At 44.1% G+C, this 27,759-nt stretch overlaps 1 protein-coding gene across 2 annotated transcripts in view; it reads right to left on the bottom strand.

The window, feature by feature from the left end:
* Positions 1-27,759, bottom strand: part of LOC141173078 (cell adhesion molecule CEACAM10-like) — a 196,445-nt gene that overhangs the window by 20,855 nt on the left and 147,831 nt on the right. Inside the window, exons 3-5 of one of the 2 annotated variants that reach the window (XM_073657722.1) lie at positions 13,230-13,361; positions 10,455-10,504; positions 5,550-5,582 (exon numbers count right to left, since the gene is read on the bottom strand). In XM_073657722.1, the coding sequence (XP_073513823.1) occupies positions 5,550-5,582; positions 10,455-10,504; positions 13,230-13,361 (215 nt within the window). The remainder of the gene's footprint in view (positions 1-5,549; positions 5,583-10,454; positions 10,505-13,229; positions 13,362-27,759) is intronic. The other variant, XM_073657723.1, reaches the window with a different exon arrangement.

Genomic DNA, 27,759 nt, shown 5'->3' with positions numbered 1-27,759 from the left:
AGGGGTTAACATATTTCACAGGAAAGCACTTTCACTTTCGTTTTTGAACGTTTCATTGTGAGCCTGTAAAAGTGGCTTAATACCTCTGACCACGTTGTTGACAGCAGTGACCTGGGGGTCAGAAATGCTTCCAGGGGCGATCCCCTTGCTGTCCCCATGTCATTTGAGCACTGTCACTATCGTTTTGGGCACTTTTTACGCTGTCTACAGACTGCCGGGGGAGCCGCCGCAAAAATGTTCGGGTCTCCCATAGACTAACATTGGGCTCGTTGCTTGGGTCGAGCATGCGAGTATCACAGTGAGCTCGGCCCGAACTTCGAGCACCCGAGCATTTTAGTGCTCGCTCAACACTAGTTACCAGCAGATACTGTGTTTCTGTTACGTTTTGAGTGCTGAACACTCGACGGTCCCATGGTTGGCAAGTTGGAACTGTGAGATTCACTACGTGCACCACTAGAGTTTAGGGGAAAAGCACATGTAAGATTCTGCAACAGTCTCTGCTGATACTCCTGCATGCGTGCATCTCTTTCTATGGCACGAATAATTTCTGCAAATTTACTTTTGTACCGGGGATCTAACAGTGTGGCTACCCAGTAGTCAGGATTGTTTCTAATTCTCACAATTCGAGGGTCATGTTGCAGGTAGTGCAGCAAGAAGGCACTCATGTGTGTTGCGCATCCAGGAGCACCAAGTCCCTGTTGTGTTGGTGGCGAGGTAACAATCATGCTTCCTTCCTCTGCCCTCTCCCCCCCAACCTCGCACAACAGAAATGTGATCAAAGTCTCCCTCTTCTGATGAGTCTTCCATCAGTTAGTCCTCCACTTCTTCCTGGGCTCCTGCACCTTCCTCACTAGTTTGGCTGCTACTATGCTCCCTGGTAAATCCATCTCCCCCACCCTCACATGCCTGCCGCCTTGGTGCTGCCGACCATCTGGTACTTGCAGATGTTAGCCCTTCTGCATACAACTCCTCCTCCTCTACTTCCTCCACCTGCTCTTGTGCCACCACCTGACTCCGAATTCTGTGTAACATGTGCTCCAGCATGTAAATCACCGGAATAGTAATGCTGATAATGGCATCGTCAGCACAAAACATCTTCGTCGTCATTTCAAAACTGTGCAGAAGGGTGCATAGGTCCCTGATCTGAGACCACTCCTCCAGCGTGATTTGCCCCACCTCTTGATCTCGTTGGCCCAGGCTATGCATCAGAACGTATTGCACCAGGGCTTGTCGGTGCTGCCACAGTCGCTGCAACATGTGCAGAGTTGAATTCCACCGGGTAGGAACATTGCATTTTAGCCGGTGAAGTGGCAGGCCCAACGACTTCTGTAGAGATGTAAGTCACTGAGCTGCGGGATGCGAATGGCGGAAGTGAGCACACAGCGACCGTGCCCTCTGCAGAAGGCCATCTAGTCCGGGATAGTGGGCTAAAAATTGCTGGACAACCAGGTTCAACACGTGAGCCATACAAGGCACGTGTGTGACATTGCCCCGGCAAAGGGCCGCACCCAGGTTTGCAGCATTGTCGCACACAGCCTTCCCTGGTTTCAGGTCCAGTGGAGACAACCATTCATGAAACTGGTTCTCCAGAGCTGACCACAACTCCTCAGCTGTGTGACTCACATTTCCCAGACATTTCAAAGTAAAAACCGCCTGATGACGTTGAGCCCTGCTATCAGCATAGTAAGGAGGTGTGCAGGATCCCTTCTGCGCAGTTAGAAAGCTTGTGGCATGACCAGACAGGCTTTTGGTGCAGGTGGAGGACCGAGAGGAGGTTGAGGAGGCAGAAGCAGTGGAGGAACTTCGAGATAAAGAGGATTGACGCACAACTCGTGGGGACGGCAAGACTTGGACAGCAGCCCCTTGTCCTGCTGTCACCATAGTTACCCAGTGCCCAGTCAGCGACATGTAACGCCCCTGTCCATGCCTACTCGCCCAAGTGTCTGTGGTGAAATGCACCCTGTCACACACAGAGTTTCTCAAAGAAGTGATGTTGTGTGCGACATGCTGGTGTAGCGCAGGCACACCTTTCTTTGAGAAGTAGTGCCGACTGGGCATCTGGTACTGGGGCACTGCGACGGACATAAGGTCTCGAAAATCCTCTGTGTCCACCAGGCGGAAAGGCAGCATTTCTGTAGCCAAGAGCTTGCAGATAGTGAAATTCAACCTCTTCGCTTTCTCATGGCTAGGAGGAAATGGTCTTTTACTTGTCCACATCTGAGGGACCGAGGGCTGGCTGTTGTGCTTAGACGGGGTTGAGAAGGGTGTCCCCGGCAAACTGCCGGTCTGTGAGGAAGACTCAGGCGGACATGTTAGGTTGCCTTGATCCAAAGGTGGTGCTATCGATGTCGGACAGCGCTGAACACCAGCTGGTGTTTCCACCTCCAAAGAAAATGATGACCTGCCAATCAAGCTGGCTGTTGCGGGTAAAGAGGTGGCAGGTCTGCGTCCCAAAACAGGTGTGACTGCTGTCCCCCCAGTCACAGAGGATGAAGAGGCCGCAGATGCACAAGATGTGGCAGACGGTGGCATTGTAGCACAGTGAGCTTCCCACTGCAACTTATGCTTCATATCCATGTGCCGGTTCATGCATGAAGTACTCAAACTATGTATTTTTTGGCCTCTACTTAGCTTTTGCTGACAAATGTTACAGATAACACGAGTTGGGTCATCCTTATCGATCTGAAAAAATGCCCAGGCTATGCAAGGCTTAGCACCCATGCGACCTGAAGAGCCACCACGACTTGTGGTCAGAGGCAGAGTTGTGTTTGAGGATGCAGTTGTTGACGTGCTTCCAGTACTACGTCTCTGTCCAGGAAGGCGCAACCTGACCTCGTCGTCACTAGCATCCTCCTCCACCTCCTCTGCTGACCTCATCGACTGGCTGACTGTGGGTTGACAGTTAATGGGATCTCCAACCTCGTCATCATCACTCTGTGTGTTATCACACCCGTCGTCCTCAGAGCCAACCTCTTCCTGCCCTGACAAAAAACTCAAGTTTTCGCTCCAATCAGGTATTTGAGTCTCATCATCATCTTCCTCATTGTCTCCACCAACAGGAGTTACAGTTTGGGAACAAGGGTCTACATTATGGTCAGAACCTTTTGCTTCTGGTCCTGGATCCGACTCATAAAGATTCTGGGCATCAGTGCAGATCATTTCCTCATCTGGATTCACAGAAGCTCTGGAGCCGACCTCTGATTCCCAGGCTATAGTATGAGTAAACAGCTCTGCAGACTCAACCATCTGTTCTACACCATACTCAGACGGGCAGCTGGAGACTTGGGAGCTGTGAGGAAGCAAGTGCGATTGGGGTGACACCTCTGAGGACTGGAGTATTTGTGATGTTGAAGTTGAGGTGGAGGAGAGCCCACTTAAAGGAGCACTTGATATCCGTTGATGCACCTGCTGTTTTTGTGCCTCATCTGGAATTTGTAGCGATTGGCGTGGCCGTAAGAAAGGGATCTTATCACATTGTCCGCTAAAAGAAGTAGACATCTTAGTTTGGCTGGAAGATGGTCTTTCTTTTGCAGATGTTACTGTTGCTTTAACACCTACCCCTCAGACACAACCTTTTTTTCCCTTCCCAACACGCCTATTCCCCTTTTCACCAGCAGCAGGCCTTTTTCCACTCATTTTGGTGGTTAACTAATTGACAACTCTGGAGTTGTTTGCACAAAAAACAATGGATGGGAACCGAGCAGAGCTGAGTGGCCAACCTGTGGTATTAGCCCAAAAGTATTGGCTGGGTTAGATGCAGATAAAAATTGTTTTGAATTTGCAACCTGGTGGAGGTTAGTATAGATGGACTAATAGAACAAGTCCCACACACTACTACAAGCCTAAATATTTTTTCAGAGCTAGATGCAGAAAAAAATTGTATTGAATTTGCAACCTGGTGGAGGTTAGCATAGATGGACTAATAGAACAAGTCCCACACACTGCCACAAGCCGAAATATTTTTTCAGAGCTAGATGCAGATAAAAATTATATTGAATTTGCAACCTGCTGGAGGTTAGTATAGATGGACTAATAGAACAAGTCCCACACACTGCTACAAGCCGAAATATTTTTTCAGAGCTAGATGCAGATAAAAATTATATTGAATTTGCAACCTGGTGGAGGTTAGTATAGATGGACTAATAGAGCAAGTCCCACACACTGCTACAAGCCGAAATATTTTTTCAGAGCTAGATACAGATAAAAATTATATTAAATTTGCAACCTGGTGGATGGTAGTATAGATGGACTAATAGAACATGTCCCACACACTGCTACAAGCCGAAATATTTTTTCAGTGCTAGTTGCAGATAAAAATGATATTGAATTTGCAACCTGGTGGAGGTTAGTATAGATGGACTAATAGAACAAGTCCCACACACTGCTACAAGCCGAAATGTTTTTTCAGAGCTAGATGCAGATAAAAATTATTTTGAATTTGCAACCTGGTGGAGGTTAGTATAGATGGACTAATAGAATGATGCTATGCCCAAAAGGTTTTACTTCACTAGGTGCAGTAAAAAAATTTGTATTCTATACACAGGTGGTGTACCTTGCAACACAGATAGGCTACTCCACTGACTAACACACACTGCAAGAGGCCAAAAAGGATTTGCTTTGCTAGATTTAGCCAAATGCTGTGAAAAAAACTAGCACAGCACTGGCACAGACCTGCCTGGCAAGAAGTGATAGGAACTGATGTAACCTAGCCCTCAAAAGGACTGCAATTACAATTAGTCTTTACTCCCAACCTATCTATTTACGAGAACAGACCTGCCTGATAAAAGTGATAGGAACGGATGTAACCTAGCCCTCAAAAGGACTGCAATTACAATTAGTCTTTACTCCCAACCTATCTATTTAAGAGCACAGACCTGCCTGATAAAAGTCGTAGGAAATGATGTAACCTAGTCCTCAAAAGGACTGCAATCACAACTATTCCCTACTCCCAAGCTATCTGTAGATTTGTGCGAAAATTGGCTTGAAATTAAAACTGAAAGTATAGCACACACAGCAACAGTGGTGCCGTCTAACACGCAGCTGCAGCAGTGAGAAAATGGTGGCGACGGGGAAAATGGCTGGGTCTTATAGGGCAAGGACATGTCACATACACTGCCAATGACACATGCCCTTGCTTGTGTGAAAAAAAGCAGTTCGCTCCGTGTGTGCACTGCTGATAGGCTGACAGACTGCGTATTAACATTAATTTTCAGCATTACTGAGAAAAAATCCAGTTATGATTTTGGTGCATGAACAGTTATCGAACATAACCTCGAACAGCCGAAATTTTTTCAAATTGTTCGTGTTCGCCTAACGGCTCGAACACCGCCCAAAACAGCTCGAATTTGAGATTGGCGAACAGTTCAAGTCGAACACCGCTCATCTCTAGTAAAAACATTTTTTTGTGGTGCAACCTTACTTCTATTACACAGTATCTATTTACAAGGAAAAATTGGAATTGAAGGAAAAAAATCTTAATGTACAGTATTTGCAAAGTTTCCAGTTGGACTCAGCGCAACAAAACTGGAGGACAACGTTTCTCTACTCACCATATAGGAGGGATCTTCTCTTGGTTCTGCTGCCTGTAAAAGAAAAATGGAAAGAGATGATAGTGACAAGAGAGAGGATACCATTGACAAATGACATGTAGTGGAGGGACTTGCTGTTAGAGAGAGGGGGTCTCTAGCCCAATTTTTACCACCAAGGAGCAAGCCGGGGGCTGCGAGATTGCAATAGTTACTTGACTCTGTACAGATGCCATGTAGTTGCCATCACGGGTGGTGCATGTTAGTCTCGAGACCAGTAGACAGAGTGAAAAATGAGACCTCGCTGGAGTTATTTGTGAGTGACCTAGGCAGATGAGACTATACTGTATATGCATGGGAATGGGGGAATCGCATCAGCTGGAAAAAAAATTGTACTCATATTGTAGACTGATTTCATGAAGGACTGGTCAAAGGAAAAATGTGAATGCCGGGATTGAAGGAACATAGTGTGTAGAGTCAGATGAACCAGCTGAGACTAATTCATAAGTCAGAGTATAGTTATTTCTCCTCCTTAAAACATAGGAGCTATATGCTTTAGATATCTCGGTGTAAGTTTACTGTTAAAAAGCTGTTTTCTTTTACAATAACTTCAAGACGATCTATATTGACTACAAAGTAGTCAGGGTCCATTTTCTGGTAGAAACTGCAATGTGGTGTAGGTCCAGAGCCTTAAGTTGTCAGATGGAATTTTCTATGAAAATTAGCAGTCAAGTGGTAATGTGGACCCATAGAGGTGCCAGGGTAACAAAAACAAGAGGTTGATGAAATATGCCCAGACAGAGTAACCTGTGGTAGAGGGTGGTCTCCTAGATACTCAAAAAGGCACAGTTGGTTTGACCTTAACAGCTACCTTTATCGTAACATGAGGGATGAGCAAATCTGAACTGCCGGACACCTAGTGTCTGGTGCCGAACTCCGAACATAGACTTTTTACTGGAAGAGAGGATATGACAGCACCACCATAACTAGCAGTTTCACCGAGCATCTCCCCACCATCCCATAAAAGCGTTCAGCTGTTCTTCCCCCAAATACTGGAGAGAAAAAGAAAGTACACCATTACCCACCTATGAGCCATGGTCCTGAATGACAGCATTTCAAAATTCCTTGTCTTTGAAAGGTTGTCATTCCGGCTGGTGGAGACTCACAGTTTTAAAAAACTGCTGGTGGTGGCTGTCCCACAGTACTTGGTTCCCAGCCACCACTACTTTTCCATGCAAGCCCTCCCTACTCTGCACACACATGTTGCAGACAAAATCAGGTGTGCACTGTGCAACTTCATCAGTGGCAAGGTCTATATAACCACCGATATGTGGACCAGTAAGCATGGGCAGGGCTGTTATATCTCCCGAACTGCCAACTGGGTAAATCTAGTGGTGGCTGGTCCTGAGGCGGAAGGCGTTCTGGCGCATGTCCTGCCACCACCGAGGATTGCTGGACATTACTCTGTCCATGTTGCCTCCTCCTTCTACTCTGCTTCCTCCATTTCTTCCTCATCTGGCCAGCGTAACACCTACTGGACCAACTTCAGCACAGCCAGGAGTAAATGACAGCTGGCTGTTATGAAACTCATCTCGGTGGAAAGATCCCACACCATGCAGGAGCTGTGGACGGTGATCAAACAACATGGTGGTATGTGTTATAACATGCGAAAACTCGTAGCAGCTTTGAGCCTAGCCAGTTTGATGCACATCCCTTGCATGGCGCATGTTCTGAATTTGGTGGTGCAGAGCTTCTTTAAAATAAGCCCAATATGTCAGATCTGTTGCTGAAAGTAGTGTTCACCTGTCTGCAGCATTACTTCTGCCTTCCTGCTCACAGCCTCATATGCGATGTACCCACAAGGTGGAACTACACCTTGCATATGATGGAAAGACTGTGCACGGAGCAGCAGACAATAGTGGAGTTTCAGCTGCAGCATGCAAGGGTGAGTGGCTCTGCAGAACAACACCACTTCACCACCAATGAATGAACTTCCATGCGGAACGTGTGTGCCATGTTGCATTGCTTTGAGAACTCCACCAACATGTCCAGCACTGATGACGCCATCGTAAGACGTACTATCTCACTTCTATGCCTGCATGAAAAAACCCTTCAGGTGATGATGAATGAGGTGGTGGCACAGGGGGAAGAGGAGGAGGAGCTGGGAACATTCATGCCATTATTAAGCCAGTCGCTAAGACATGGCTCGTAGGGTGGGTTCCTGTACCAACAGTGGCAAGGTACACAACTGTCTAGCCATGGGACAGTTTTGGAGGTGGATGAGTAGGATTATGAGGAGGAAGAGGAACTGTCTTTACCTCAGGGTGGCACTGAAAACAGCTCACAGGCATCACCGGAGCATGGCTGGGCAGATACAGAGGACCCAGAAGATAAATCTCCCACCGAGGACAGCCCATCGTTGCCTCTGGGCATTCAGGCACACACGAGCCAATATATGCTGATGTGCCTGCACAATGACTGCCGAGTTTCTCAGATTATTACCATTGCTGATTACTGGGTGGCCCCCTTTCTGGATTCCCGCTACAAGGACAATGTAGTATTCTTACTTCCGTCACTGGAGTGGAATCGTAAAATGCGGGAATACAAGCATGCTGGTAGATGCTCTACTGATAGCATTCCCACCTGACAGCAGGTGCTCAGTGGAAGAGCAAGGCAGAAGAGGAGGATGAAGTTGCCAACACAACTGGGACACCAGCACCCCCTCAGATGGGAGGGTTAGTCTGGCCAAAATGTGTAAAACTTTCCTCAAATCACAACAACATCCAGCACCACCATCTGATATGGTCTGTATTAGTAGGATGCAGTGTTTCAACAACATGATGGAAGAGTAATGGTGTGCACACGTCTCCATGTACTGAGTGATGAGTCTGCCCTGCACCATTTAACTTCTTGTTCTCTAAATTGAACACATGGCCTAAGCTTGTCCTTTACATCTTGAAGGTGCTGGACTGCCCTGTGGCCAGTGTACTGTCGGAACGTGTGTTTAGCACAGCATGGAGTGTGATCACAGACAAGCGCATCCACCTGTCCACAGCCAATGTGGACTAGCTCACATTCATTAAAATGAACCAAGCGTGGATGCCACAGGACTTGTCCTTACCTTTGGCTGACTAAAGAAAAAGAAGTATCCCCAGCCATTGTTATACTCCACCGCAGATTGTTTATTCTATTTGCCATTTCCAATTTTTTGGGGCCTCCCCAAATTTAAAGAAAAACAAAACATAAAACAAAAAGAGAATAATCCAAAAACAGTGTTGGCTACCTTCTCCTCCTCTGCCTCTTCCACCTACACTGCCACATCTACCTCCTCCTCCTCAACCACCTCTTCCTTTATTTGAACCTCCTCCTCCTTGTTCAAGATTGTTTTTATCTTTTTTTATTCTATGTTATTTTAAGTAATTTGTCTAAATAATAAAAAAATCCACAAAAACAGTGTTGGCTAGCCCGCCTTTTATCCACCTCTTCTACCTACACCAAAACGTCTAACTCCACCTCCTCCTCCACTTAGACCTTCGCCTCCTGGTTCAAGATTGTTTATAATTTTTTATTCTATGTTATTTTAAGTAATTTACCTAAAAAAAAGAAAAAGAAAATCACAAAAACACCACAAAAAAAGTGCTGCCTACCTCCTTCTCTGCCTCTTCCATCTACACCACCACATCAACCTGCTCCTTAACTTCCTTCTCCACTTGGATTCCACCTCCTGGTTCAAGATTATTTTTTTTACTCTGTTATTTTAAGTCATTTCCCTATCCAATTTGCTTGCAGAGCTCTTGTCCTGCTCTTACCCCCAGTCTGCATCCTTTTGCAGCCCTCTAGCCCTTACTATGGCCATTTTACAGCCATTTTAAAGCACCGAAGTTTGGGTACCCATTGACTTCTATTGTATTTGGGTTCAGGATCAGGTTTGGGTCAAGCTCTGATGCCCGTTCCGAACTTTGAGGTACAGTTCGGCCAAATCTGATGAACCTGAACATCCATGGATCTGCTCATCCCTAATGACCATACTTTTGAGAATTAGTCTCATGGTGCTCTGTTGTCTGGGCTCTAGGAAGAAACCACAAAGTAGAGCCAAACCAAACTTGGTATTTTGCGACTGTGTCCTCTGTTAAGTGCAAGGTTCCCACCAAGCGTATGTGTAACCACTAAGCTTTGTGTACCATGTAAAGTGATAGCAACCATCAAGCATTATGTGATTCAGTGACAAGAAGGTAATTAAGACTACAAGTGTTGTCATTTAGTGTTCTAACTCCTTACAGAGAAATTATTTGATGGTAAGTGATTATATTGTTTGAATCTGTTAATCGCATCTTATAGATATCAAAAATCAAGTTGGTTCAATGCTAAAATGCAATTTACAATTCTCCATCTTTTATCTGTGATAGTTTATTAAAAATAGAAAATATATTCAAGAATGTAATAAAAATAGCATATAATAATCAAGAATAATCAGAAAAGTGAATGGATCTCATTGTTATAGAAAAGGAAGACTCAAAGTTTGATTAAGTATTTAGTTCCTATATACAGATAAAGAAGAACCAATGTTGATCTGGGGGTCTGTCTGATTGCCAATAGGGGACATGAAGAATTTTCCCACTCTATGTTATGTTGGTCTTTGATGTTTTCACCCTCTGGATTACTGGGGCATAAGATCTTGGTTTTAAAATGTTATGTAATGTTTGTAAAATCTTCTTTTCAACCTATTAACCATAAAAATAAGTCATTATGTTTTTCATAGAGCGTACAGATACATAGGATCATAGTATTCCAGCTATCTATTGTTATTTCCCCAGTGTTGGGGTGTGTATTACAGAACAAGAAAAGGATGGATTTTCAGGAAAAGTTTTCGGATAACTCTGCTTCTATGATAATATTGCAGGGCTCACTTGTTAGGACGTCGTCACCTACCATATTATTTTGATAATCATGGATTTTTTCCTCTCCGTTCTTTGTTGACCCTGAGGGATTTTTCGAAAGATAGAATGAAAAACTTAAATTCAAGCTAACGATTTTATCATCACTTTAAAGTTAATTTCCATATCATTAACAGGTTGTTTAAATCCAAAATTCTGTTCTGGTTAATTTTAACCACTTTGTGACTTTGCGATTTTCCCCTTTTGCACCTTTGTTTTTTACTTCCCTTCTTCCCAGAGCCATAACATTTTTCTTTTTCCGTCAAGTCCGTATGAAGGCTTGTTTTTTGCTGGACGTGTTGTACTTTTGAATGACACCATTCGTTTTACCATACAGTGTGCTGGAAGATGGGAAAAACAATTCCAAGTGCGGTGAAATTGCAAAAAAAAAGTGCAATTCCACAATTGTTTGTCACTAAATGCTAAAACTCACCTGGCAATATGATTCTCCAGGTCATTAGAAGAACGCAGTTACCAAGTGTGTGTATAGGTTTTTACTTAAGTGGTGAAAAATAATTCAAAAATTTGTAAGAAAAAAAATTTGTGCGTATGTCGCCATTTTCCGAGATCTGTAGCGTTATCATTTTTCAGGATCTGGGGCTGGGTGAGGGCTTATTTTTTGTGCCGTAAGCTAATGTTTCTATTGATACAATTTTGGGATAGATACGATGTTATGATCGCCTCTTATTGAATTTTACAGCAATGTTGTGGCAGCCAAAAAAAACGTGATTCTGGAGTTTTCATTCCATTTTCTCGTTATGCCGTTTACTGATCGTATTAATTGTTTTTATATTTTGATAACAAATATGTGTATTTTTAATTTATTCGTAATTGTTTTATTTTCAATGGGGCAAAAGAGGATGATTTAAACTTTTTGTGTTTTTTTATAAAAAAATTCACACTTTTCACTGACTTCCCTTAGGGGACAAGAAGCCGTGAACATTTGATGGCTTGTGCTATACTTAGCAAGGCTGTAGCAAAAATCAAGATTTCCTATGAACGCCGGCCACAAGCCGGCATTCACAGGAGATTCACAATGACAGGCACAAGGGTCTACTGCAGACCCCCGCCTGTCATAACAAACCATCAGTGCCCCCGATCACTTGACAGGTTCGCCGATGGACGGGATTTGTGACACACTTCCGACTGACGTGATTGACAGCGGTATTTAACAGGTTAACAGCACTGCTCCATCCGCAGCTGTTAAAGGCACTTGATGGCTGAATAAATCAGCCATTGAGTGCAGGAAAAGATGCGGGCTCAGCGTCAGAGCCCCCATCAAAGGTAGGGACACGACCTATGACGTAGGTATACATCAAAGGTTGTGAAGGGGTTAAAGCACAATTAGCGCTATCTTTTGTCAATTCAGAGATCCAAATCCAGTTGAGAAAGAATTATTAGTATTTGTATTATATTTATTATTATATATATTTTTTTAGATTTTTTAGCATTCTCTCTGGTAGCAGCTTCAATGAGCCAGTATGTTAAATTTGGATAAGAAGAAAAATTATCTGGAAAGATTTTTGAACCTATTTAGAAAAGAAAAATGGTTTAAGGTTAGACAAATATTCTAAAGGGTTAAACCCAACTCCATAAATGGATATTGTCGGATAGTGTTTGTATACACAACCAAACAAGTGCAGCGCTTACAAGCTCTTTTCTATGCAGCTTGTAAGAGCTGTTTTAAAGCTGGCCAGGATCTCTGCAGTACGCTGTTACCTCCTAATCCTGGTCACCTTCAGCGCAGTGCTTACAAGCTAGGCAGCAATGGTGGTCGGTCTCTTAGTCATCGAGCCATAGATAAAAGAAAAGTGTTAGTTTCTCAAGAATGGCTGCAAATTTTAATAATCTGTACATCAAAGTGCTTGTTTTTTACAATATCCTTCTATGAATATGGGAATAACCAATTAAAGAGTAAATACCATTTTTGAACCATATATATTCTAGAGCCAACATTCTGTGGTTATTAGTTTCTTACAGTTTAATAGCAGGAGCTGTGATAGGTACAAATCCCATGAATACGTAGCATTATAGGGTTAGGTGATAATTTACCGATCACTTGGAATCCACAGATCCTGAGAATTCACATTTACTGAAATTCACTCATCTATTACTAATAAAGGAAAATAGTCTGAACAGTCCAAACATCAAGTACATGATTGAAAAATAGTCTAGTGGACATGTGTATATGTTTCACATATAAATAATAGAACAACTATTTTGCTTCCATTCTTCATGTAAATAGGGCTCCATTGAATTACAATGGGGCTAACCCATGTGAGAACAGGATGACCATTCCTCGGCAGAAATCCGAGAGTCAGCTGTGGTTATTTTCTGTGAATTCTCTGAAAAATTCATAATGTGTGAACATACTGTACATTAATGGTTTGGTTCAACATTTGGATATTCGCTTCCAGCCCTAGAATGATCTGTACAATTTTTTCAGTGTTCATGACTTTCTTTCCCTATCTCTATGGCTGAGCTGTGACCTGTGACAATCTCTCATAATCCAGATTCCCCACTCAATGGCTGCTGCATTCCCTGCTGCTGCTTTTAAACAGGCTGTGATTGTCCCTCTTGATTGGCTGTGCTATACCATTTGATAGCTGCAAGGCATTATGGGAAGCCTTCCCAATAATATGCGATCCTTCTCTGGCTGATGCAATGTTCTGCAATATGTAAAATGGTGGTGGTCTTTTAGATGATTCACATCCTTTTTTAGACTTTTTTTTATAGTTACTGTGAATGCAATCCACCACTTTGTTCTTACCATTTCTCCTCTTCGTTAAACATTTTCTATATAAATAGACACTAATAACAATAATTAATAAAATTCCCAAGATTGAGCCAAAGGCAAGTCCATATATATGTCCTGTGGAATCCTCACATACATTTCCAAATTCTAAAAAATGAAGCAGAAAAATAAAATTATGCATAACATATGTAGTATATTACAAATAGAATGGAAATTACTCTAAAGTTTACATGTAAGTAAGAGGGGTCTATGGGGATCTGTTATTTATTCAGAAATGACAAATGGGGTGGCGACCATATTTCAGCCTCCTCAAAGTGGACATTCGGCTCAGAACAAGTGGAGAATCAGCTCAGGACAAGTTGACAATCGGCTCAGGACAAGTGGACAATTGGCACAGAACAAGGGGACAATCGGCTCAGGACAAGTGGACAATTGGCTCAGGAATAAACCACTGATTATACAATTGCTTTATGTCCTTACCTGCAGTCACATTCACATATACAGAGTCAGTAGCATGGCATAAAGTCACGGGGTTCCTCACTAGAGATGAGCGTTGTTCTACTCGAACTGTTCGCCAATCTCAAATTCGAGCTGTTTTGGGCGGTGTTCGAGCCGTTCGGCGAACACGAACAATTTGAGAAAAATTCGGCTGTTCGAGGTTATGTTCGATAACTGTTCGTGCACCAAAATCATAACTGGATTTTTTCTCAGTAATGATGAAAATTAATGTTAATACGCAGTTTGAGTGTACAGCGGGGTGGGGGGAGGGGCAGGGGATGGATCTCTGCAGGAACAATGAAGATCTCCATTTTTTTTTTCTCTTTCCCGCATTTGCAGTGGGGAGGTGCAATCTGTCAGCCTATCAGCAGCGCACACACGGAGCGAAGTGCTTTTTTTCACACAAGCAAGGGCATGTGTCATTGGCAGTGTATGTCACATGTCCTTGCCCTATAAGACCAAGCCATTTTCCCCGTCGCCACCATTTTCTCACTGCTGCAGCTGCGTGTTAGACGGCACCGCTGTTGCTGTGTGCGCTATATCTTGTTAATTTCAAGCCAATTTTCGCACAAATCTACAGATAGCTTGGGAGTAGGGAATAGTTGTGATTGCAGTCCTTTTAAGGACTAGGTTACAGCATTTCCTACGACTTTTATCAGGCAGTCTGTGCTCTTAAATAGATAGATTGTGGGAGTAAAGACTAATTGTAATTGGAGTCCTTTTCAGGACTAGGTTACATCAGTTCCTATCAGTTTTTGCCAGGCAGGTCTGTGCCAGTGCTGTGCAAGTTTTTTTCACAGCATTTGGCTGAATCAAGCAAAGCTAATCCTTTTTGGCCTATTGCAGAGTGTGTTAGTCAGTGGAGTAGCCTATCTGTGTTGCAAGATATACCACCTGTGTATAGAATACCAATTTTTTTACTGCACCTAGTGAAGTAAAATCTTTTGGGCATAGCATCATTCTATTAGTCCATCTATACTGACCTCCATCAGGTTGCAAATTGAATATCATTTTTTTCTGCATCTAGCTCTGAAAAAATATTGGGCTTCTAGCTGTGTGTGGGACTTGTTCTATTAATCCATCTATACAGACCTCCATCAGGTTGCAAACTGAATATATTTTTTTCTGCATCTACCTCTGAAAAAATATTGGGCTTCTAGCTGTGTGTGGGACTTGTTCTATTAATCCATCTATACAGACCTCCATCAGGTTGCAAACTGAATATATTTTTTTCTGCATCTACCTCTGAAAAAATATTGGGCTTCTAGCTGTGTGTGGGACTTGTTGTATTAGTCCATCTATACTGACCTCCATCAGGTTGCAAACTGAATATATTTTTTTTTGCATCTACCTCTGAAAAAATATTGGGCTTCTAGCTGTGTGTGGGACTTGTTGTATTAGTCCATCTATTCTGACCTCCATCAGGTTGCAAACTGAATATATTTTTTTCTGCATCTACCTCTGAAAAAATATTGGGCTTCTAGCTGTGTGTGGGACTTGTTGTATTAGTCCATCTATACTGACCTCCATCAGGTTGCAAACTGAATATATTTTTTTCTGCATCTACCTCTGAAAAAATATTGGGCTTCTAGCTGTGTGTGGGACTTGTTCTATTAATCCATCTATACAGACCTCCATCAGGTTGCAAACTGAATATATTTTTTTCTGCATCTACCTCTGAAAAAATATTGGGCTTCTAGCTGTGTGTGGGACTTGTTCTATTAATCCATCTATACAGACCTCCATCAGGTTGCAAACTGAATATATTTTTTCTGCATCTACCTCTGAAAAAATATTGGGCTTCTAGCTGTGTGTGGGACTTGTTCTATTAATCCATCTATACAGACCTCCATCAGGTTGCAAACTGAATATATTTTTTTGTGCATCTACCTCTGAAAAAATATTGGGCTTCTAGCTGTGTGTGGGACTTGTTGTATTAGTCCATCTATACTGACGTCCATCAGGTTGCAAACTGAATATTTTTTTTTCTGCATCTACCTCTGAAAAAATATTGGGCTTCTAGCTGTGTGTGGGACTTGTTCTATTAATCCATCTATACAGACCTCCATCAGGTTGAAAACTGAATATATTTTTTTCTGCATCTACCTCTGAAAAAATATTGGGCTTCTAGCTGTGTGTGGGACTTGTTGTATTAATTCATCTATACAGACCTCCATCAGGTTGCAAACTGAATATATTTTTTTCTGCATCTACCTCTGAAAAAATATTGGGCTTCTAGCTGTGTGTGGGACTTGTTCTATTAGTCCATCTATACTGACCTCCATCAGGTTGCAAACTGAATATATTTTTTTCTGCATCTACCTCTGAAAAAATATTGGGCTTCTAGCTGTGTGTGGGGCTTGTTCTATTAATCCATCTATACAGACCTCCATCAGGTTGCAAACTGAATATATTTTTTTCTGCATCTACCTCTGAAAAAATATTGGGCTTCTAGCTGTGTGTGGGACTTGTTCTATTAATCCATCTATACAGACCTCCATCAGGTTGCAAACTGAATATATTTTTTTCTGCATCTACCTCTGAAAAAATATTGGGCTTCTACCTGTGTGTGGGACTTGTTCTATTAATCCATGTATACAGACCTCCATCAGGTTGCAAACTGAATATATTTTTTCTGCATCTACCTCTGAAAAAATATTGGGCTTCTAGCTGTGTGTGGGACTTGTTCTATTAATCCATCTATACAGACCTCCATCAGGTTGCAAACTGAATATATTTTTTTCTGCATCTACCTCTGAAAAAATATTGGGCTTCTAGCTGTGTGTGGGACTTGTTGTATTAGTCCATCTATACTGACCTCCATCAGGTTGCAAACTGAATATATTTTTTTCTGCATCTACCTCTGAAAAAATATTGGGCTTCTAGCTGTGTGTGGGACTTGTTGTATTAGTCCATCTATACTGACCTCCATCAGGCTGCAAACTGAATATATTTTTTTCTGCATCTACCTCTGAAAAAATATTGGGCTTCTAGCTGTGTGTGGGACTTGTTCTATTAATCCATCTATACAGACCTCCATCAGGTTGAAAACTGAATATATTTTTTTCTGCATCTACCTCTGAAAAAATATTGGGCTTCTAGCTGTGTGTGGGACTTGTTCTATTAATCCATCTATACAGACCTCCATCAGGTTACAAACTGAATATATTTTTTTCTGCATCTACCTCTGAAAAAATATTGGGCTTCTAGCTGTGTGTGGGACTTGTTCTATTAATCCATCTATACAGACCTCCATCAGGTTGCAAACTGAATATATTTTTTTCTGCATCTACCTCTGAAAAAATATTGGGCTTCTAGCTGTGTGTGGGACTTGTTGTATTAGTCCATCTATACTGACCTCCATCAGGTTGCAAACTGAATATATTTTTTTTTTCATCTACCTCTGAAAAAATATTGGGCTTCTAGCTGTGTGTGGGACTTGTTGTATTAGTCCATCTATACTGACCTCCATCAGGTTGCAAACTGAATATATTTTTTTCTGCATCTACCTCTGAAAAAATATTGGGCTTCTAGCTGTGAGTGGGACTTGTTCTATTAATCCATGTATACAGACCTCCATCAGGTTGCAAACTGAATATATTTTTTTCTGCATCTACCTCTGAAAAAATATTGGGCTTCTAGCTGTGTGTGGGACTTGTTGTATTAGTCCATCTATACTGACCTCCATCAGGTTGCAAACTGAATATATTTTTTTCTGCATCTACCTCTGAAAAAATATTGGGCTTCTAGCTGTGAGTGGGACTTGTTCTATTAATCCATCTATACAGACCTCCATCAGGTTGCAAACTGAATATATTTTTTTCTGCATCTACCTCTGAAAAAATATTGGGCTTCTAGCTGTGTGTGGGACTTGTTGTATTAGTCCATCTATACTGACCTCCATCAGGTTGCAAACTGAATATATTTTTTTCTGCATCTACCTCTGAAAAAATATTGGGCTTCTAGCTGTGTGTGGGACTTGTTGTATTAGTCCATCTATACTGACCTCCATCAGGCTGCAAACTGAATATATTTTTTTCTGCATCTACCTCTGAAAAAATATTGGGCTTCTAGCTGTGTGTGGGACTTGTTGTATTAGTCCATCTATACTGACCTCCATCAGGCTGCAAACTGAATATATTTTTTTCTGCATCTACCTCTGAAAAAATATTGGGCTTCTAGCTGTGTGTGGGACTTGTTCTATTAATCCATCTATACAGACCTCCATCAGGTTGAAAACTGAATATATTTTTTTCTGCATCTACCTCTGAAAAAATATTGGGCTTCTAGCTGTGTGTGGGACTTGTTCTATTAATCCATCTATACAGACCTCCATCAGGTTACAAACTGAATATATTTTTTTCTGCATCTACCTCTGAAAAAATATTGGGCTTCTAGCTGTGTGTGGGACTTGTTCTATTAATCCATCTATACAGACCTCCATCAGGTTGCAAACTGAATATATTTTTTTCTGCATCTACCTCTGAAAAAATATTGGGCTTCTAGCTGTGTGTGGGACTTGTTGTATTAGTCCATCTATACTGACCTCCATCAGGTTGCAAACTGAATATATTTTTTTCTGCATCTACCTCTGAAAAAATATTGGGCTTCTAGCTGTGAGTGGGACTTGTTCTATTAATCCATGTATACAGACCTCCATCAGGTTGCAAACTGAATATATTTTTTTCTGCATCTACCTCTGAAAAAATATTGGGCTTCTAGCTGTGTGTGGGACTTGTTGTATTAGTCCATCTATACTGACCTCCATCAGGTTGCAAACTGAATATATTTTTTTCTGCATCTACCTCTGAAAAAATATTGGGCTTCTAGCTGTGAGTGGGACTTGTTCTATTAATCCATCTATACAGACCTCCATCAGGTTGCAAACTGAATATATTTTTTTCTGCATCTACCTCTGAAAAAATATTGGGCTTCTAGCTGTGTGTGGGACTTGTTGTATTAGTCCATCTATACTGACCTCCATCAGGTTGCAAACTGAATATATTTTTTTCTGCATCTACCTCTGAAAAAATATTGGGCTTCTAGCTGTGTGTGGGACTTGTTCTATTAATCCATCTATACAGACCTCCATCAGGTTGCAAACTGAATATATTTTTTTCTGCATCTAACCCAGCCAATAGTTTTGGCCTAATACCACAGTTTGGCCACTCAGCTCTGCTCGGTTCCCATCCATTGTTTTTTTGTGCAAACAACTCCAGAGTTGTGAATTAGTTAACCACCAAAATGAGTGGAAAAAGGCCTGCTGCTGGTGGAAAGGGGAATAGGCGTGTTGGGAAGGGGAAAAAAGGTTGTGTCCGTGGGGTAGGTGTTAAAGCAACAGTAACATCTGCAGAAGAAAGACCATCTTCCAGCCAAACTAAAATGTCTACTTCTTTTAGCGGACAATGTGACAAGATCCCTTTCTTACGGCCACGCCAATCTCTACAAATTCCCGATGAGGCACAAAAACAGCAGGTGCTTCAACGGATATCAAGTGCTCCTTTAAGTGGGCTCTCCTCCACATCAACTTCAACATCACAAATACTCCAGTCCTCAAAGGTGTCACCCCAATCGCACTTGCTTCCTCACAGCTCCCAAATCTCCAGCTGCCCGTCTGAGTATGAGGTAGAACAGATGGTTGAGTCTGCAGAGCTGTTTACTCATACTATAGCCTGGGAATCAGAGGTCGACTCCAGCGCTTCTGTGAATCCAGACGAGGAAATGATCTGCACTGATGCCCAGAATCTTTATGAGTCGGATCCAGGACCAGACGCAGAAGGTTCTGACCATAATGTAGACCCTCATTCCCAAACTGCAACTCCTGTTGGTGGAGACAATGAGGAAGACGATGATGAGACTCAAATACCTGATTGGAGCGACAACTTTAGTTTTTTGTCAGGGCAGGAACAGGTTGGCTCTGAGGACGACGGGTGTGATAACGCACAGGGTGATGATGATGAGGTTGGAGATCCCACTTACTGTCAACCCACAGTCAGCCAAGAGATGAGGTCAGCAGAGGAGGTGGAGGAAGATGCTAGTGACGACGAGGTCAGGTTGCGCCTTCCTGGACAGAGACGTAGTACTGGAAGCACGTCAACAACTGCATCCTCAAACACAACTCTGCCTCTCACCACAAGTTGTGGTGGCTCTTCAGGTCGCATGGTTGCTAAGCCTTGCATAGCCTGGGCATTTTTTCAGATCGATAAAGATGACCCAACTCATGTTATCTGTAACATTTGTCAGCAAAAGCTAAGTAGAGGCCAAAAAATACATAGTTTGAGTACTTCATGCATGAACCGGCACATGGACATGAAGCATAAGTTGCAGTGGGAAGCTCAGTGTGCTACAATGCGGCCTAGTCGCCCGGGCCAACCACCGTCTGCCATATCTTGTGCATCCGCGGCCTCTTCATCCTCTGTGACTGGGGGGACAGCAGTCACACCTGTTTTGGGGCGCAGACCTGCCACCTCTTTACCCGCAACAGCCAGCGTGATTGGCAGGTCATCATTTTCTTTGGAGGTGGTAACACCAGCTGGTGTTGAACGCTGTCCGACATCGATAGCACCACCTTTGGATCAAGGCAACCTAACATGTCCGCCTGCATCTTCCTCACAGACCGGCAGTTTGCCGGGGACACCCTTATCAACCCCGTCTAAGCACAATAGCCAGCCCTCGGTCCCTCAGATGTGGACAAGTAAAAGACCATTTCCTCCTAGCCATGAGAAAGCTAAGAGGTTGAATTTCACCATCTGCAAGCTCTTGGCTACAGAAATGCTGCCTTTCCGCCTGGTGGACACAGAGGATTTTCGAGACCTTATGTCCGTCGCAGTGCCCCAGTACCAGATGCCCAGTCGGCACTACTTCTCAAAGAAAGGTGTGCCTGCGCTCCACCAGCATGTCGCACACAACATCACCGCTTCTTTGAGAAACTCTGTGTGTGACAGGGTGCATTTCACCACAGACACTTGGACGAGTAGGCATGGACAGGGGCATTACATGTCGCTGACTGGGCACTGGGTAACTATGGTGACAGCAGGACAAGGGGCTGCTGTCCAAGTCTTGCCGTCCCCACGAGTTGTGCGTCAATCCTCTTTATGTCAAAGTTCCTCCACTGCTTCTGCCTCCTCAACCTCCTCTCGGTCTTCCACCTGCACCCAAAGCCTGTCTGGTCATGCCACAAGCTTTCTAACTGCGCAGAAGGGATCCTGCACACCTCCTTACTATGCTGGCAGTAGGGCTCAACGTCATCAGGCGGCTTTTACATTGAAATGTCTGGGAAATGTGAGTCACACAGCTGAGGAATTGTGGTCAGCTCTGGATAACCAATTTCATGAATGGTTGTCTCCACTGGACCTGAAACCAGGGAAGGCCGTGTGCGACAATGCTGCAAACCTGGGTGCGGCCCTTCGCCGGGGCAATGTCACACACGTGCCTTGTATGGCTCACGTGTTGAACCTGGTTGTCCAGCAATTTTTAGCCCATTATCCCAGACTAGATGGCCTTCTGCAGAGGGCACGGTCGCTGTGTGCTCACTTCCGCCGTTCGCATCCCGCAGCTCAGCGACTTACATCTCTACAGAAGTCGTTGGGCCTGCCACTTCACCGGCTAAAATGCGATGTGCCTACCCGGTGGAATTCAACTCTGCACATGTTGCAGTGACTGTGGCAGCACCGACAAGCCCTGGTGCAATACATCCTGACGTATAGCCTGGGCCAACGAGATTCAGAGGTGGGGCAAATAACGCTGGAGGAGTGGTCTCAGATCAGGGACCTATGCACCCTTCTGCACAGTTTTGAAATGGCGACAAAGATGTTTAGTGCTGACGATGCCATTATCAGCATGACTATTCCGGTGATTTACATGCTGGAGCACATGTTAAACAGAATTCGGAGTCAGGTGGTGGCACAAGAGGAGGTGGAGGAAGTAGAGGAGGAGGAGTTGTATGCGGAAGGGCTAACATCTGCAAGGTCCAGACGGTCGGCAGCACCAAGGCGGCAGGCATGTGAGGGTGGGGGAGATGGTTTTACCAGGGCGCATGGTAGCAGCCAAACTAGTGAGGAAGGTGCAGGAGCCCAGGAAGAAGTGGAGGACGAACTGATGGAAGACTCATCAGATGAGGGAGACCTTGATCACATTTCTGTTGTGCGAGGTTGGGGGGAGAGGACAGAGGAAGGAAGCATGATTGTTACCTCGCCACCAACACAACAGGGACTTGGTGCTCCTGGATGCGCAACACACATGAGTGCCTTCTTGCTGCACTACCTGCAACATGACCCTCGAATTGTGAGAATTAGAAATAATCCTGACTACTGGGTTGCCACACTGTTAGATCCCCGGTACAAAAGTAAATTTGCAGAAATTATTCCTGCCATAGAAAGAGATGCACGCATGCAGGAGTATCAGCAGAGACTGTTGCAGAATCTTACATGTGCTTTTCCACAAAATACCAGTGGTGCACATAGTGAATCTCACAGTTCCAACTTGCCAACCGTGGGACCGTCAAGTGTTCAGCACTCAAACCGTAACAGAACCACAGTATCTGCTGGTAACATCAATTTTGCGGAATCATTTCACCACTTTTTTAGCCCATCCTTTGCAAGGCCACAGGAGACAAGAAGTCTGACACATAGTCAACGCCTAGAGACGATGGTACAGGAGTATCTCCAAGTAAACATTGAAGCCACGACTGTGTCACTGGACCATTGCTCTTTTTGGGCTTCCAATCTGGATAAATGGCCGGAGCTAGCCACTTACACCTTGGAGATCTTGTCATGCCCCGCAGCCAGCGTTCTGTCTGAACGTGTGTTCAGCGCTGCTGGTGGTGTGCTGACAGATAAGCGCACGCGGCTCTCCACTGGTAATGTAGACAGACTCACGTTCATAAAGATGAACAAATCATGGATCCGAAACGACTTTTCTACCCCTGTGTCATCCTGGGGAGAGTAAAAGCTTGATGATTGGCTAAAATCACCCTACCAACCGTTTTAAGCTTTCAAATTACTAATCATGTTTATCTGTATCTTGGCTGGAAAATAATTTGGGCTTTGTAGCAGTGTGCAGCACTGATTCTATTAGGCCATCTATAATAAGCTCCACCAGATTTAAAATTACTAATCATGTTTATCTGTATCTTGACTGGAAAATAATTTGGGCTTTGTAGCAGTGTGCAGCACTGATCCTATTAGGCCATCTATACTAAAGCTTCACCAGATTTAAAATTAATAATAATTTTTAGCTGCATCTAGCCCGGAAAATAATTTTGGGGCTCCGAGATGCGCAAGACACATAAGTGCCTTCTTGCTGCACTACCTGCAGCATGACCCTCATATTGTCAGAATTCGAAGTAATCATGACTACTGGGTTGCCACACTCTTAGATCCCCCAAACTTTTCGATCAACCTTTTCATTTTAATAAAGACCAAAAAAATGGTCATTTTTGAAATTATAAGCATTAGCAGGTTGTTAGAAACTGAAATCAAACAGTTTTCAACTCAAAACTTTATTCTAGGTGATGTTACATTTTCACATAGGACCCCTTGTTCGAAAGGAGCTTCTGAACTCTCTCGTCCATTGAATCTGTCAGGTTTTGGATGGTTTCTGCTTCAATTGTTTTGCAGGAGGACAGAATACCCTCCCAGAGCTGTTGCTTAGATGTGAACTGCCTCCCGCCATCATAGACACTCCTTTTAATGATGCTCCAAAGGTTCTGAATGGGGTAGAGGTCAGGGGAGCATGGGGGTCACACCATAAGTTTGTCCCCTTTTATGCCCATATCAGCCAGAGATGCAGATGTTTTATGTGCAGCATGAGATGGTGCATTATCATGCAGAAAAATGATCTTGCTGTGAAATACACGGTTCTTCTTCTTGAACCATGGCAGGAAGTGCTGTTTGAGAAAATCCACATACATTATGGAGTTCATCTTTAGCGCCTTCAGGGATCCTAAAGGGGCCGACAATCTCTCTCCCCATGATTCCAGCCCAAAACATTACTCCACCTCCTCCTTGTTGGCGCTGTAGCCGTGTTTGCGTGGAGTGTCCATCAACCAGCCATCCTCCACTCCATCCATCTGGACCATCGAGCGCTGCACGGCACTCATCCGTGAACAAAACAGTTTTGAAATCAGTCTTCATGTAATGTTTGGCCCACTGGAGCCGTTTCTGCTTGTGTGAAGTGGATAGAGAAGGTCGACAGGATGGCGTATGCACAGCTGCAAACCTCTGAAGGACCCTGCATCTTGTTGTTCGGGGGACGTTGGAGGCACAAGCAGCTTCAAAAACTTGTCTGCTGCTATGACAAGGCTTTTTTGCCGCTGCTCTTTCAACCTGACGTAATTGCCTGTAGGAAAGAGTCCTCAATTTGCCCTTATCAGCACGCACACGTGTGTACTGTGAATCAGCTACATACTTCTTGATTGCCAAGACACTTCATCCTGATCATCGCACAATGTTGATTGTAGTCATGCCTTGACCTAAACACTCCACAATTTGTTGCTTCTCAGCAGCCGACACATCCTTTTTCTTTCCCATTTTGGCAGAGAATGTAGGCTGCTTAATAATGTGAGACAGCCTTCTTAAGTAGTCTTGCCTTTCATTGGACACACCTGCCAAACTATTTAGCACAGGTGTCTGCAATTGCTTACAGTGATATAAAGAGCCCTGACACATATCACCATCAATGAGTTTAACTGACAAACAAACAAATTCTTCCCTTATCACTCCTAAACACTTTTTGCATAATAATTTGGAACGTAGTGTACATGTGCTTTTCCACAAAACACCAGTGGTTCACGTAGTGAATCTTACAGTTCTAACTTGCCAACCGTGGTCTGTATGGAGTTGTTCAATAAAGGGCCCAAAATTAAGATAACATAGATGGGAGAGGTCTCTATGAATAGGAATTCCTAAGTATTTGATACCCTGTGAGGGCCAGGCAAAGGGAAAGTTGGACTGGATGGAATCCTATATGGATTTGGGGAGGGAGACATCGAGGGCCTCAGACTTCGCTGCATTGATTTTAAAATTTGACCATGTAACAAAGTGATCTATTTCAGCCATAACAGCATGGATGGATATATGTGATTGAGTGATATATACTAGGACATCATCAGCAAATAGAGAGCACTTGTACTCGGTGCCTCCCACCTCAATCCACCTAATATTGGGGTTATGGCGAATTGATGAGAGCAGGTGCTCCGTCACGAGGATGTATAAGAGAGGGGACAGAGAACATCCCTGCCTTGTCCCATTGGTGATTGTGAAAGGTGATGAAAATGTTCTGACGCGCCCCCTGGGCCTTGGGACACCCGGAGCCGGACCCTTTTTGGTGGATGCTGGTGGTTGTAGTCTTCGTGGCGGCGACCCAGTTCCGTGGCTCAGGGCGGTCAAACCAGTGGCGGAACTATTTATGTGGTTTTCATGTTTAAATGTCCGACTACGCCACCCGTGGATTGCGGTCAGAGTGAACCGCCGCTACAGGGCAGACCACTGAGGCTGGTGTTGTGGGTGCAGCAGAGCGTAGCATAACTCCCCACGGGAGGAGTATAGCCTCAGGGCAGTGTATGCGGAGGATGGGGGTGATGGTGCAGGGCAGCAGCAGTAACGACACGGAGTCAGTGATGCAGTTCAGGGCCTTTACTCACAGTTCTTATTATCCAGACCACGTCTGCAGGTAACGGCTGCCCACGTCGTACTGTGCTCACCAGGTGAGGGGCTCAGACAACTCCCAGATAACTTTGGAGCACTTCACAGGACCCCCTTTGTGTGTCCTTTGTCTGGCCTTTCTTACCAACCCTTCTGTCCGGCTGCCTCGGGCTAACTCTTGGTAAACTTGGCGCCAGTTTCACTGACCCTATGTGGTGCCTTCCTAGCGGGTGTAGCGAGGGGCTGCGCCACATAAAATGTCACAGCCTCCGGTTTCTAGCTGAGGGTCGTTTCCTGCCTCCACTAGTTTCGGGGACCGGTCTCCCCCTTTGGCCTGACCCCTCCACGCAGGTGGATTCGGGCGTGCGGTGGCGACTCGCCCGTCCGCACCCCTGGGATCCCTTCATTCCTCGTTCCTGGAGCCTTCTCCACTCCTCTTCCTTCCTTCTCCCTCTTCCAGGCCTGGGCCTCTGTTACTAGGCCCGCCTCCGGAGCAGAGCTCATGCAGAGCCCCTGCTCCCTGCCACTTCTGCTCAGACTTCTCTGCACTGAACTAAGATGGTGCCCACCTTTTATACTCCCTTCTCAATGCACCCAGGAACTGCTTCCTCCCTGCTCCTGCACTACAGGGTTCCCCTTCCTCAGTGTTCCCTCCCCCCACTCCAGCCAGGGACAGGGACTGTCGTGCCCATCTCAGAGGCATATTGGTCGCCCTGCCGCACGGCAATGTGGTGTAATGCATGCAGGTGTCGGGTCCTGATCCACACTCCATCCTTACCTGAGAGTGAGATATCACACCTCTGGGTGAGGTGCAATACCTCTGTAGCAACCGAGCCCTCAGGGTGCTACAGTTCCATTTATCTTCAGCCTAGGTAACGTATTGTGATACAGGGCCGTGATTTTGGCTATAAAAGGGTCCCCTAGACCCCTACCCCAAGCTTTTTAAGAGAATCATATATGGCGTGCCAGGAGACTCTATGGAATGCTTTCTCAGCATCCAACGAGAGTATCTAATTACGAATTTGCCCTCCAATAGATCCTTGTAAATGGATTTAAAGTGTATTCATTCAAATTAGAGAGACAATTTAAATTAAAAAGCTTAGAGCTGCCTCCACCACAGGGGGGCTCGCTCGACCCACCAGCGGACAGGCACCAGTATTGGGAGAGGGGGCTGGCCGTCAGGGTTCACCGCGGCTCTGGCACAAACCCGGCGACGCGGAGGTGGCACGGGCAGGAGCGGACTGAACGTGTCGGCTTCTCACTTTTTGGATTTTAGAAGGGCATGACATGCCTATATCTGTGTCTCCCCCTCCTTTTACTCCTCCACCTCTTTTCTTTTCGCATGACTATATGTACTTGTCACTTTTCCATGTGTTAGTTGTGTCTTCTGAGCAGTTTGTCAGCTTTTGGACACCTTTGAAGGTGTTTTCTATGTGTTTCTATGTGTTTTTGTTTGCCTGCCATTGGTTTTAACGGTGTTCGAAGGTGTTCGACGAACAGTTCGACGAACAGTTCGGCGAACACACGGGTGTTCGACGAACCGAACCGAACTCGAACACTACGGGGGTGGCTCAACACTATTCCTCACCACACACGTGTACTGTCCTTCATCCTCGGTTATATCATTATTAATAACATATTTGTTTGACTTTTCCTTTGAATCTGTGCCATTGACTTTCCATTGGTATTCAGGAGGTGGATACGAATCAGCAGAACATATTAAAGTGATGGAGGAACCAGACTTCACCAATACTGAAATCTTTATTTTTGCCTTGTCTGGGCCATCTGGAAAACAGAGGAGCAGGTGCAATAAGTAAATCTGCCCATAGACGTGAGATTATTCTCTATAATGATTCTGCAAGGGAGTGTAGGATTGGGATGTTCCCTTTTGTGATTTGTTTATAGTAGTTATGACATTATGGGAGGAGTGGGTGTGTCCATATCCAATTTTGAGCACCTTTGTTCTGAAACAGAAAGATCTCCTTGGATCTGATAGAGATTAAACTAATAGACTAAATAGTTGAGATGTTCATTGCTTTTAGAAACCAAACCAAAGTTATTAAGGAATGTAATGTTTTGATACTATACATTTTTGTAGAGGTGATAGGGTCTCTCTTGGTTCCAAAATAAATGACAGTTCATATTGTAACCCTTAGAGGGAGTTATATGGTCGCAATACCATTGTGCGGCACTGCACAAGACGTGGATAAAGTGAGCAGCAAAAGCTCCTTTGTCATTAGTGTGTGGCTATTAGTTGATAAAGGTCAGAGTGCCAATTCTGGGGTGTAAGGGTATGTTCACACTAGGTGATTTTTCAGCTTTTTTTTGATGCATTTAATTATACAAATTTTCAGCTGAGTTTTACAGTACCAGCAAAGTCTATGAGGTTTCAGGCAGTTTGGATT

This window comes from Phyllobates terribilis, unplaced genomic scaffold (assembly GCF_046119375.1).
Source record: "Phyllobates terribilis strain yellow unplaced genomic scaffold, ASM4611937v1 Scaffold_12__6_contigs__length_324123572, whole genome shotgun sequence".
In the NCBI taxonomy this organism is placed as follows: Eukaryota; Metazoa; Chordata; class Amphibia; order Anura; family Dendrobatidae; genus Phyllobates; species Phyllobates terribilis.
The sequence above is the reverse complement of the archived record's forward strand: the minus strand, read 5'-3'. Positions and strand labels throughout refer to the sequence as shown.